The 13,507-nt window shown below is 37.9% G+C and overlaps 1 protein-coding gene and 1 pseudogene across 2 annotated transcripts; one reads left to right on the forward strand and one right to left on the reverse strand.

Moving 5' to 3' along the window:
• Nucleotides 1-4,576: 4,576 nt before the first annotated feature.
• Nucleotides 4,577-12,931, reverse strand: LOC104611838 (enolase-like). 2 transcript variants are annotated; one of them, XM_088895706.1, is made up of 18 exons: nucleotides 12,807-12,931; nucleotides 9,934-10,082; nucleotides 9,574-9,637; nucleotides 9,366-9,430; nucleotides 8,971-9,018; nucleotides 8,795-8,881; nucleotides 8,577-8,657; nucleotides 8,369-8,470; nucleotides 8,179-8,259; nucleotides 8,013-8,087; nucleotides 7,548-7,610; nucleotides 7,362-7,442; nucleotides 6,086-6,280; nucleotides 5,949-5,999; nucleotides 5,755-5,843; nucleotides 5,621-5,672; nucleotides 5,400-5,456; nucleotides 4,577-4,938 (listed from the first exon to the last, which is right to left on the reverse strand). In XM_088895706.1, the coding sequence occupies exons 2-18, from the start codon at nucleotides 9,997-9,999 to the stop codon at nucleotides 4,858-4,860; spliced, it is 1,338 nt and encodes a 445-aa protein (XP_088751832.1). In that variant the 5' UTR covers nucleotides 10,000-10,082; nucleotides 12,807-12,931; the 3' UTR covers nucleotides 4,577-4,857. The 2 variants fall into 2 exon arrangements, with proteins under 2 accessions (XP_088751832.1, XP_010277374.1); XM_010279072.3 differs by lacking the exon at nucleotides 12,807-12,931 and having other exon boundaries at nucleotides 9,934-10,094.
• On the forward strand, nucleotides 10,768-11,923 carry LOC148804288 (putative F-box protein At4g22030 pseudogene; annotated as a pseudogene).
• Nucleotides 12,932-13,507: the final 576 nt, after the last annotated feature.

Below are 13,507 nucleotides of genomic sequence, written 5' to 3' on the forward strand. Positions count from 1 at the left end.
ATTTAGTTTTAGACAGTGGGTTTTGAGTTTTAACTCAAAATCCTGCACCACTCAATTATTTGAGTCGTTTTTGGTAGCCTGGATTTTCTCTAAAGGCTCCATTTTGAAGGAGTACAAATACAAATATATAGAATGCAAAACTTTGCATTTGGTATTATTTTGTATGTATTTATACAGCACATATTTGTGTTTGTATTCCTTTCAAACTGAGCCAAAAGTTCAGTTTAAAAGGAATACAAATACAAAAATGTAGTGTAAAATCTTGTATTTTATATTATTTTTCATGTATCTGTATTGTACATATTTGTATTTGTACTCTTTCCAAATAAAACCAAAAGAATGACTGCATTATTTGGGCGGCAACTCTAATGAATATTTCATATGAAAATGTGAAAATGGAAAGCACCAAAAGATCAAGCCAATGAATTATCCAACATATTCGTATATTTGTTTATATTTTTATTTTGTGGTGAGGACCTCACGGTGAGGTGCCTCATGCTTATGGTAATTAATTTATTGAGCAATAATAAAGGTACGTGTACGTGATACAAAAGAAAACCTTGAAACGTAAAGGCGATAATCATATGATAACATCACATCCCCTTCAAAAAGGTAAGGAAAACTTCTGATCACATAATCATATGTTCATATTCACATGAAAATGAAACTCTTTACACAAGAAAAGTGTAATGAATCACATACACCTCTCATGATCCTTTCTTTAAGAGAATACTCTCATGATCAGGCATTCAGGTCTCTCTCTCTCTCATCAATTAGTAAGTCTGTCCATCTTATTACTTCAATGGTTCAACCATATTCTGTTCTATTCAATTCACTTATTACCATCAGGCTTCAAAAAGGAAATTCACTTTGGAGTTGGAATCGGAATTAGCCAAAAATTTTGAATTTTATATTAATCTATTTATTATTACTTTATTAGTATTTAATAATTAATATCTTATATTATTAATTTATGAATATTTTATTAATATCTATTATTATTTTAATAATATTTTATTATTTTCTTATATTTCTTATTATTTATTCATTAATATGTTAGTATTTTATTATTACTTTAATTACACTATATTAATATTTTATTATACTTGTTGTTATTGTTGTTTTATTAATATTAGGGTTTGGGTTTTTTTGTTATGAATTCTTTACTTCTTTACAAACTCTTGAATGAGAATTCCATTCCCTAGGGGTTCTGGAATGGCCATTCTCCCATATGGGAGAATCCCATTCCTGCCAAGTGCCAAACACATAGGTCCATTCCAATTTCAATTCCAAACACCTATTTCAGAAAACCAAACAGACCCTTAGGTGCCATTTGATTACACTTTTTAGAGGTTTGAATCTAAAAATGCTACTTTGCAGCGACGGCTCTCTCTCTCTCTCCCTGTCTTCTCTCTCTTTCTCTTTCCCTCGTCTTCCCACCACCGCCACCGCCGTTGCAAGTAATAGTGGTGGTTCAGTTGTGAAGTAATAATAATGTTTTTATTAATTATTAATTATTTTAATATTTTTTATTAAACATTAATTATTTTTTATTAAATAATAAATTTTAAAAATTATTTTAATTTTTATATGTGTAAATTATTAATTATTTTAATATTTTTATAATCATTATTTATTTTTTTAATTTTAATTGTTTCATTTATTAATTTTTTATTTTTTATTTATATTTCTTCAATATTATTTTGAGGTTGAAAATTATTTTTATGAGATAATGTAAATTGAATTCAACATTTTCAAATTATATATTTTAGGGGTAAAATAGTAAAATCAATAAATTTCAGATGGTAAAATCCAACACAAACAAATTCATGGATTTAAATCTTCTAAAAAGTAGAAAAACAACTATACTTCTTTTTAGATTTTAGATACATTTAATATCTTTTTAACTTTTCAGATCTGAATTTTCAGATTTATCAAACGCCACCTTAATGATATTCTGTCATCTTAACAAGACACCAGTACCTTATAAAGCCATCCAATTTGTAAACATGAGTCCATGTTATAAAATAACTCTGAAAACATGAAATCCAGCCGTACAGCAGGAATATCTTTCATACATTTATCTTAAATTCATGGGGAGATTTATTCCCAATGTGCAGGGCAGTCGGATGCCCGTTCTTATAAAGTGTTCTCAGAGTTTTTTGCTTTTAGGAAATCCCGTCCATCAAATATTCAAAATAGGCAACAACAAAAAAACTCACCTATGAATCTATGACATTGCCAACTGGTCCAGTGCTAACGTCTCTGCTGTTTGTAGCTGTCAACAGGATTGTGGGGTTATGGGTAGGGGAGAGAGAAGGGGACGGGCTCTCATATCATATCCCATTACCATGAAAACCAAAAAAACCACCTATGAATTATGGTGGCATCAAATCCTACTTCACCACTCACCAGGATTGGGGTTGGGGGATTATGGATAGGGAGATGGGTTATCGTATCATCCCCCATTATATATCACATGAAGTAGGGGTACTCATTATATAATCCAAACAAGGATTAGAATTTCGTCATGTATCGGCCCGTATTGGTCGATATGTATCGTATTAGAGCCTTCCCTTCGGGTCGGCGAGTGGTTCAGGGGTAGACCGGCCCCTACCGGCATATCGTCCCATATCGATATTTTTAACCTTGGTCCAAACTGCAAAACTGAGCTGAACCAAACTAAAATTGGCAGTTTAGTTCAATTTTTTTGGTTTCATTTGATCCTGAATTTTAGGGCCCGTTTGGTGCATCTTTCCATGTGGTCTTTCGGCTGTTTACAAGCTAGACAGACCGATTTTTTGCCTATTCCCATTTGGTTCGTAGAAGATCTAGCTGCCAAAAGTCGGAGCGCTGAAAAGACGCAAAAAGCCCATTTTGGGCTGATTTCGGGAAGCTCCAAATGAAATTTTTCGCGTCTTAAACGTTTTATTCTCGCACGGAAAGATGTGATACTGCCAAAGGCTTCTCAGATCTTCATCCAAAAGATCAATGAGTCTTTTGACTGTCAAAGCTGCCAAAAGATCTTTCCAAAAAGACGCACCAGACGGGCCCTTAGAAATCAAACCAAATATATATAATATATAATATAAAATAATTAAATAATATTATATATAATATCAATATTTCTAATTATACTATATATAAATATATATATATATATATTATAAAATAATTAAATAATCTGTCAAAAGACTCAAAATTCCAAAATTCGTTTTAACTTTTAACTCTCCCCCTCTCTGACCTCTCAAAACTTGTCAAAGGCTTGAAGATGAACCCTAGACTCTGCTTGAACCCTAAATCCAAATGTGAAACCACAATTCCTAAACCTCCTAAAGCTCCAATGTCAAGTTGTCGTCATCTTGAAGCTCTGTTATTGTTGACTCATCGTTACGCAGAATCCTTCGACAGTCTCTCCTGTCTCCTCTGTGGCTGCCCTTCATCGTCTCTCTCCAAGACTCCATCGACTCTCTCCTCTTTGACTCTCCCTTTTGTCAATTCTATCTCTCCAACTCCAGCTTAGCAGTTCATCTCTGTCTCTTCTCCGGTCTCCAACTCAGTGGAGGGCTCAGACATAAGATACTGAGGTTTGCATCTTGGGAATACAGGATCTAGAAGAAAAGTTTTGATGCAATGAGACACATTTCTTCATTTTCCTGATTTCCTCCATTTTTTTTCTCAATTTTTTCCTACTTATTTAAATTAACATCCAATTTTTTATTCCTTAATTAAATTATTGTGTTTGTTAGCCCTACCTCCCTAAGAATAGGATGACAAATTGATTAGTTGTTTTATAAAGTGGACTGTGAACAAAATAATTGTAGGTAAATAACATTAAAAAGACCTTAATAATCTTTTTTTTTTCATAAAATATCTCATTAGTGGCTTGGTATGGAGGTTCCTCATGGCAAATTGGCAATACACAATAATCATCTTCAGGAAAGTTCCTTAACCAGGATCACCATTTTGATTTGGTTTTGGGGATATGGCCCATTTGATTGTTTTAATCATGAAGAAATTAAAAATTAATATCTCACCCCGCCCCCCACCCCCCCCCCCCCCCAAGAAAAGAAAATAATGAATAAAAAAATAAACAGAGTGATTGAAGAATGGTCTGCAAGTCAAACCAAAGTTTTGCCCGGAGAAGTCCAGACAGGCCATTGCAGAATTCTGATTTTCACTGCGGATCTGCAACATTTCAAAAAGTCAATTATGCATCAATTCCAAGCTGACACCTACCCCAACTGTACTTTGGGCCTATAAATTCTAACCCGGGGCTGAACCATCATTCTCCCAAGTTTGCCATTGTTTTTGATGATGATTTTTCGCATAAATTACAATAATGGGTAATGTAATGTAATTTATGCGGTTTTTATTAGACTACCTCTGTCCAACCTTGGTCCTTGAATGCATTGTTCTAATAGAATGATGGCCCGAACTGTGCCAAACAGTAATAAAACGGTTTGGTTTCCATACTAAAATTGTTTGATCTGATCTGGGAATCTCAGATCATAATTTACTCGTTTGGTCTGGGACCTCCAAACTGCACCAAACAGGGCAGTGAAAACCCCTGCCATGAAGCCCAAAAAAACCACCTATTAATTATGGTGCAAAATGGTTCAGAAATCACATAGTTTATCACATTGCTACCAAAGAGTCAAAGACTGAAGATGAGAACTAATCCTTCAAAACAGATAATGAGGGATCCCCCTCTAGAAATTGCTATTTATTTTCTCCTCTTCATAGGCTAAGCCAACTAGCCATGAAGGCAACTTCCACGACTGAAAGAATCCACCTCTTGACATCAAAAAGTTGTAAACCAAATAACTCTGGCCAGATTGTGCATGCGGTTGGACACTAGTAAGGTTCCACTGGTGCCCGGAACTTTGCTCCAGCATAGATTGCTGCTGACCCAAGTTCTTCTTCAATCCTAAGAAGCTGCATTAAGTAAATACTAAAATCAGTACATTGTTGATCACTGAAATACCCTTTTACGGTTGATCAGGCAGCCCTTGATTTTCATTTAAGGGAAAAAAGGAATAGAGGAACTAAGGAAAGGCTAGTCAGATCAGAGGGGCATTTGCACAGTAATGTGCTTAGTTATCTGAACGACCTAGAATCTTATCACACTGAGTGGATATAATCGTAGAAAAGGATTACCTACAATAAAGTAGTGAAATACTACTTCTCAGCGTCCAATGGTAATGAAAAACTGGTTAAGGTTGCTAAATGAATACTTCTCAGCCCCTAATGGTGCATATAATCATAGAAAGGATTACCTACACTAAGCTAGTCTGGTATTTATTTATGGACTATGAAAGTGATATAGCCGAGCAAGAATATCCAGGCATAAATATTTCTGACAATTAAAACCCACATTCCAAAAGTAGCTGGATTACCTGGTTGTATTTAGCAAGACGCTCTGATCTGCAAGGAGCTCCTGTCTTGATCTGACCCTGTTTCATTACAGAAATACATGGGTCAGATTGTTTTTCATGATAGCCTAAAAACATTACCAAACTCGGTATGAAATCATGCTTCCCATTTAACTAAGCACAGCACATACAAATCAAATTTCTTTGAAATAATAGAAAACTAAAAAGATGATTGAGTTCCCTACCGTAGCCAAACCAACTGAAAGGTCTGCAATGAAAGTATCCTCAGTTTCACCACTGCATTCAATTAGAATTAAATCAATATTGAGCTTGCCTTTTGCAGACAGTTTAAATGTTAACTATAGACAACATGTCGAACCTTCGATGGCTAGCCATGACACCCCAGCCAGCACGTTTAGACATTTTCACAGCTTCAATGCTCTCAGTGACGGAACCAATTTGATTCACCTGGACCACCACCAATAAATATCTGATTAAGGTATATATAACCTCTGGTAAGTGATAATGCATAGAAACCTAAAAAATGCTTTCCAAAATATATTTTAATAAAACCTTCAATAGAAGGGCATTGCATGCTTTCTCCTTGATTGCCTTCTCCACACGCTGCATCAGTCACAAAGAAATCAGATGCTAGAAACTTAGAATTAGAATTATGTTAACTAGACTTTTAATTGCATAAAGATATTTACCTTAGGATTGGTGACAAGAAGGTCATCCCCAACAATCTGGACATGCTGGCCAATTTCACTTGTCAATTTGGCATAGTGCTCCCAATCATCCTGATCAAATGGGTCTTCTATAGACACAATTGGGTAATCAGACACAAAAGACTTGTAAACATTCTTCAAGCTGTCGCCTGATATTTTCTGTGATCCATCATTGTTCTGCACCAAATGAACCATTTGCTATCAGTACATGCTCTCTGGGTTTTGCAGTGCAGTTCACCAAGTAGAATATTGGAGTGGCAATGGATGACACTGCCTTGCAGGGCCCAGCCTTGAGTTGCTGGGCTATGTCTAACCCAGCCTAAGCCCAGCTGCAGTGTCAGTAACCTCTGAGCTGGGCCAAACTTGAGCTTTGATTTGGGACTCAGATAGCTATGCTAGTTGTTACTAGCTCGAAAAAAAAAAAAAAAAAAAACCCACAGAGAAGGATGAATGAGGAAAACACAAGGAATCAACCTAGAAGTCGATGGAATCATTATTATTCCAGAATGCATTCATGCAAGAGAAATCAATTTTTCTTTTTTCGAAAGGTAAAGTAAAGTTGTATTAATCAAAAGGAGAAGTATAACTGCTCACTGTACAAGCTTCTGTACAAATGAACAAAACTTTAAGAATCCTCTAAAAAGTTTACTGCCACAAGAGGCCAGAAAATCCCCCTTAAAGAGCAAATTTGTACTCAGCCACCCTCTAAGGTCATCTACAACTAAGCTTATCACCCTTTCAACCTGAAGCTCCTTTTGATCAAAGATCAACTAAGTTTCTCTTCTCTTCTAATGCAAGAGAAATCAATTATCAAGCTTTCATTCATCCATCTCCTCCAAACATAAGAGAAAGACCTATGTATAGATGAGAACTGAGAAACGTGGACTAGATCATTGTTCACCATGACTACAAAAATGCCACTGGATCCCCAAAGCTAATAAACAACACCAATAACACCCAATCTATTGAAACTATGACTGTAAAACTTGGGACTTAACAAAATAATGACTACACAGTGACTCCTACTGACTGGACCCCACTACAAATATATTAAACTGGTCAACCCAATCATGGACATAACTTCTAAAACATGATAGTGGGATGAGGATACACTAACAGTTGGGTCATCACTTTTCACTGTGTCTAGAACAAAACCTTACAAACCAAATGGTTAAGATATGCAATTGAACTCATATCATGAAAGTTTCGGTCTTTAATTTATTTGGAAACGAAAGGATCAACAAATGCAACTCCCTACCTCTTCCTTGAAATTCAAATCATAAGTCTTATCCTTGCTGCCATAGAATTCTGAAGCTGCAACATCCATTCCAATCACAACCTGTCCATAAGGAGAAAAAAGAAAAAGAAAATCAAAAGACATACTTTCAGCTTCCTGAATGAATATAATAATGGGAACAAGCACTTGCAAGATAAGGGATCATACTTTGCCACTATATCCAGCCTTTGCTATAGCAGTCTTCAGCAGTTCAAGGCCCTCTCTGTTTTCCTATATTTCACATAAATATTAGAAGGTATTTTACTAAAACTGAATTACTGATTATGAAATTATTATAATAATTATACTTACAAAAATAATCTTATAATAATAACTGAGAAATAACTTGAGCCAATAGTCTAATTTCCTTATAATAAAAATTAGCTACAATACTACTTAGATGGGACATCAATGGCACTAAACTTGCAGCCTTTTCCCATTTAGGGAGCTTCTTCCTTCTTATTTTAGGGTAATAAGTAGGTACCATTTGTTTTCTGGTGGGAACTAAACAGCTCTTGTCGGACAGATAAAACCGCTAGTTTTGTTCATACAAAAAACACAAAACTCACCCAATCTCCTGAAATGGCATCATTTGAAATAACTGAAAACAAAATATTAAAATCAGTTGCAAACCTGAATGTTGGGAGCAAAGCCACCCTCATCACCAACGTTAGTAGCATCTTGACCATATTTTTTCTTAATTACAGCCTAACAGAGAAAAATAATAGAATAAAAAGTCAATCCCAATGATGAAAAATGGCATGGAACTTCTTGAAATAAATAAGACAGCGTTACTTACCTTCAAGTGATGGTATACTTCTGTACCCATTTTCATAGCTTCCTTGAAAGAGGATGCCCCAACAGGGAGAATCATGAACTCCTAAGGGGAAAAGACACAAAAAAAAGGAACAAGCATTAATTAAAAAAAATCTCATAAGAACAAAAAGCGAAAATTTGCTTATTGAACAATGTCCGCTCATGTCTTTTACCTGCATTGCCAATTTATTGCCTGCATGTGAACCTCCATTGATGACGTTGAAGGCTGGCACAGGTAACACTAAGGTTTTGTTCCCGGCAAGATTGGCAATGTGCTGTTGTTCAAGATAGGAAAAGGACATGTCAATGATATGCATAATGCACCATGTAATAATTCACACTAAAAAAAGGAAGTGGACACTATGTCAGCACCAAATATACCTTGTAAAGGGGGATCTTCTTTACAAGGGCTCCTGCTTTGCAGACAGCAAGTGATACTGCCAAGATGGCATTTGCGCCAAGCTGACATCATCAAGAAGAAAATAAATAAATTATAACACAAGAAATTCAAACAGCATCTACATGAATGTGTGGGCATGGTTAACATATTAAATACATTATTATGGCCATAACCATGTTAGGATCAAAATTCATGGTACCTTTTGTTTGCACCAACCCCACTCATTAACTGTTCCATCAAGTTCTTGTACCATGAAGTTATCAATCTTGGTCTGCTCAGTTGGATCCTACAGAAGCACATAAATATGCATTAATCACTTGTCAGACAATTACAACAAAGATCAGCAGCAGTTGCAGTTAAATGCATCGAAAATACCTTTCCAATCAAAGCAGGTCCTATGATTGTATTGACATTTTCCACAGCCTGAACAATAAAAAGTATGCAAATATCACAATCTGTTTAGAATTCCCATCATTCAATTATCCAAACACACACACACACACATATATATCTCAATGAAAGAATGGCCCTCGTGGTTTATTAAAACTCGAGGAAATGCAGCATAAATTAGTGGAAAATAAAAGAGAAAAATAGTAGGACTACGGCATCCATTTTAAACGTGCCAATTAAAAATCCAAAGTTCCTTGACAGAGAAACATGGTCTCGAGAGTTCAATTGTACCTCTCAGTGAGACCTTCAATGGGAGCAGAAAACGTGATTAATACGAGGTTTTTTGTTAAACAACTTCATCGTCTGGGAGAATCACTAACCTTAAGGACACCTTTCCCGAGGTAGTTTGACCCTCCATCTCTTAACTCCAGAGCTTCATAGCATCCTTTAAAAAAATCAAAGAATTACAACAGATAAAAAATAAAAAATAAATGAGGAAGCTCTACACCTTTGCCTCCTAACATAAACAACAGCAATGGTTCTTAGAGACCGTATCTTTAACTGCAAGTAGGGAAAAACGCATTTTACCTGTCGAAGCACCACTCGGAACAGCAGCCCTAGCTTGGGTTCCATCAGAAAGTGTAACGTCCGCCTGAAAATTTCTCTACCTTTAGAAACCATGTCTAGAGAGGCAAATGAGGAGGAAATTTCTACTACTAGCACGAAATGCATTGTGGAGAACTAGATATCAACCAACAAGACAATAAACAACTAACAGAAATCGAAAACCCTTAAAAATGTAGCATTTACTGTCATCAGAATCAGAACTTAGAAACAAGACGAATAGATTATTAAACAGGACTTAAAAAATAAACAAAAAAAGAACAACGCATGCTGATGTTCGAGTCATCGAGTGGGTTTAACACGTTGAAGTGTTAATGAACTTACTTCGACAGTAGGGTTTCCACGACTATCGAAGATCTGCCTAGCTTTAACAGCCTTAATCGTCACCATTGTTCTTCGATAGCACTCGCTTTGCTTTCACTTGACTAAACCCGGTTAGTAACGAGATCGTGAACGAGAGTAGTTGCTGCGGGCTTTTATAGAAGACGAGCGGTTAGGTACATCTAACACTGTAAAATAATCTCCACCGTTTGATGGAAGGGAAAATATATTAAAATAATCTCCATCTGTGTTCACAGACTTTGGCCGTCACGAAAAGCTCCGCTATGGCTAGTCCTCCGTACATTTTGGAGTATCTAGAACGAGCATATTCGTTGTTAAAAAATACAGCTTTGATCGACCGGTCCGGATCTGCCGCGTTTGCGCCTCATTCTTCTAACTTTTGAACTTCTGTGAGTTCAAATCTACGCCCCACCCGCTCTCGCCCCACAAATGCCCCACACGCCCGTAGTGCGCCATCTGTCCCTTCACACGCTGTTTGTTTGTCCCGCGTGCGGGGATAACGGGCCGTTAGTCTCTCCCGTTAGATCCAAAACTACCACTTTCCACTTCCTTTAGAGTTCGTGCAGCTGGTCCCCTGACCCCTCGTTTTTCTCCCCTCACCCGAGTTCTCTTCTCCTTCTCCGGCACCGGCGCTCTATAACGACAACCGGCGATCATCCGGAGGTACTCTCCAGCTCTCGTATTTGAACTTTTTTACGCATTTCTTATTTTTTTCTGATGTTTTGGTTTTTTCAGAAATCAGAGAAACCGGCGGCAATTTGCAACATGTGGAGAAGTGGGAGCACCACTTGTTGCGCTCAAGCTCTCATCCACTCTTTTGTATTCGGCAGCCACTGGGATGCTGTTGGTGATTAACAAGATCCAGCCATCTCAACTAGCCGAGGAACAACGTAACGCTGCTAGGCTGTTCAAGCAGCTTAATGGGTAGATCCGAACAACCCTTGCCCTTGGCAATCCTACTGCTATGGATGTCAAGGACGCCATGGAGAAGGTATTGGCGCTTGACAAGACCTACCCCCTTCCCCTGCTTGGAATAATGCTCGACAGGTTCCCTACAACTGTAGAGCCTGCTGTGTGGTGGCCGCAACAGCAGAAACGCCGCAGTAATCAGAGAGCCGAAAAGAACGGCTGGAGTGGGAAGCTGGAAGAGGAAATGAAGCAGATTGTAGAGCTGCTGAAGAGGAAAGATATCCAAGAGTATGTGAGGTTGAGCAAATTAGCTTTGAAAGTTAGCAGGATCTTATCAATTACTGGTCCTTTACTCACTGGCCTGGCTGTCGTTGGGTCTACCTTGGTGGGAATGGGATCGCCATTGCATGGATCTTGGGTTGTGTTTTTGGGTGTGGTTGCTGGAGTTATGGAAAGCGTGGTGAATACCTTGGAGCATGGTGGGCAAGTAGGAATGGTGTTTGAGATGTATCGGAGCTCTGCTGGCTTCTTTAGACTCATGGAAGAGTACATAAAGTCCACTCTCAAGGAAGGGAAAGCGGGGAGAAGAGAGAATGGAGAGTTATTTGATCGCCGGTGCCGGAGAAGGAGAGTTATTTGTAACAAAGCACTGTTGCCGCCGGTTTTTCGGAGGACAAAGTTGAGTTGGAGAGTACCCGCCGGTTGTCGTTGTAGATCGCCGGTGCTGGAGAAGGAGAAGAGAACTCGGGTGAAGGGAGAAGAACGAGGGGTTAGGGGACCAGCTGCACGAACTCGATTGGAAGTGGGTGGGACGCCCGTTAGCAAGCGAATAGCATGTGAAGGGACAGATGGCGTACTACGGGCGTGTGGGGCATTTGTGGGGCGAGAGTCGGTGGGGCGTAGATTTGAACTCCCTCGATAGCAATCAGACATGTCAATGCATTTCAAATGAACTCTATGTAAACTCACATAGAGTTCAGCCCCACAATGTCCCACAGTGCATTATTGCCTTGTATTGGGAACATCTTCCAATAATGATATCATCAGGTCTAGTAGTATCATCCGGAGGTGTTCCTAATACACAGCGACTTTATCGAACATTGTGGGGCACAGATGTGAATTCATAGACATAAGCGCTCAACCCATCCTCTCCCCTCCACTCCGGAGTCCGGGTCCAGTAAAATTTTGACACTCGATGTTCAATTGGGCATTACCTACGACCGGTTGAAGCTTTATAAATAATAAATAAAAAAATTGCTAAGTTATATAAATTTTTTAAAATAAAAAGCAATTGCTAACAAACAAATTCTAAACCCTCTATTATGAGGCTCATACGTTGCTCCCCTGACCCAATCATTAACCTTCGGCAACTATAGATTTTAACGGCAAGAAATTCTAAGTTATTAATGACAAAATTCTAGGATGAATGACGGTTCAGTGCAGAGTTAGAATTTTTAGCCCCAAATTATTGATGCCAATTCACGACAGTATTAGTGTATACAGTGGGGATTGTTGACATTTTGAATGTTTATAGTTCTGCATAAAATTCAGAAATCTGCATTGAACCTGTTCATACTTTTCCGAAAATTCTAAATATATAGATTAAAATTAGAACCTGGATTCCTGAAACCCCCACTCTATAAACATCGTCGTCTGCTCCAGCAACATTACCCACTTTGCCTAAATTCTTCAACAGGAAAACCCTACTTTTTTCACTACAAACCCTAAATCTCATCGCTAAAGCCTACATCCTGTTGATGCCTAAACCATAAAACCCCTAGCTTCCATAACCCCTCTCGATCTCCCACTACAAACACTAAAAAAAAAAAAATAAGCAAAAAAACGGTAGTAAGAACTCTTATGTGGAAAGTGCCGCTCATCGCATCGAATGATGCTGCGTTCGCACAAGAGAACAGTCTAGACCCACTAAGACACTAAATGCCTACCATGCAAATGACGCATTACAGAGCTCTCTCCTCTCTGTATCAAATCAGAGTGATACACAGTGCAAAGCTTCCACGAAGAAAAAGAAAAAGAAAGGAGAAACTCCCAACTAACGCCTCTTCCCCGAGCTCCACTTTGTTTCGTCCAAAAAGATATGCATTTTATAGACAGACGCAAATTCTAGAATGTTGCCCTAAAGATAGGACAAGTTAAAGGTAGCATCGGACAGATCTCGCACATTGGTGAAAGATAAAGCTCAAAGGTTTTGAAAAAAAAAAAGAGGGCAAGGTAAGAAGAAAACTCGCCATCACCAAATGCATCTCTGTTTTTACACCAACTTTTATTTGGAAAAAATATTTTTATTTAGTTGAAGGTTTTACTTTTTCGATCGGTTGTAGGTTTAATACAACTCGACAACCCTTGACGTGTCAAAATATTGATGGACTAAAAGAGAAAATCCCTTCGAGTCCAAACGACACTAGATCCGAAGTGTCTCCCCTCTCCATTAGAAAGCTAAAGCTCCGCGCCTCTGGCAGATAACTTGTGAGGTGGAGTTTCTCGGGACAAAATTCCCATCGTCTTCCATGGATGCCGACGGTGCAGTGGTGCCATTGTAGATGCAAATAAAACATGCTTCCATTGGGGTAACTAAAAACAAAGTTTCCAATAAGCGTGAGCATTACTATAGAATAGACTTGTTCAT

Source organism: Nelumbo nucifera, chromosome 1 (genome assembly GCF_055504915.1).
Source record: "Nelumbo nucifera cultivar China Antique chromosome 1, China Antique-T2T, whole genome shotgun sequence".
NCBI lineage: Eukaryota > Viridiplantae > Streptophyta > Magnoliopsida > Proteales > Nelumbonaceae > Nelumbo > Nelumbo nucifera.

Excerpts from the sequence above, each read along its gene's own strand:
- LOC104611838 (XM_088895706.1), bottom strand. The coding sequence starts at position 9,999 with ATGGTGACGATTAAGGCTGTTAAAGCTAGGCAGATCTTCGATAGTCGT. Across the intron at positions 6,281-7,361 it reads ATTTGAATTTCAAGGAAGAG|AACAATGATGGATCACAGAA; the intron begins GTAGGGAGTTGC and ends CATTTGGTGCAG. Across the intron at positions 6,000-6,085 it reads TTCTTGTCACCAATCCTAAG|CGTGTGGAGAAGGCAATCAA; the intron begins GTAAATATCTTT and ends TGACTGATGCAG.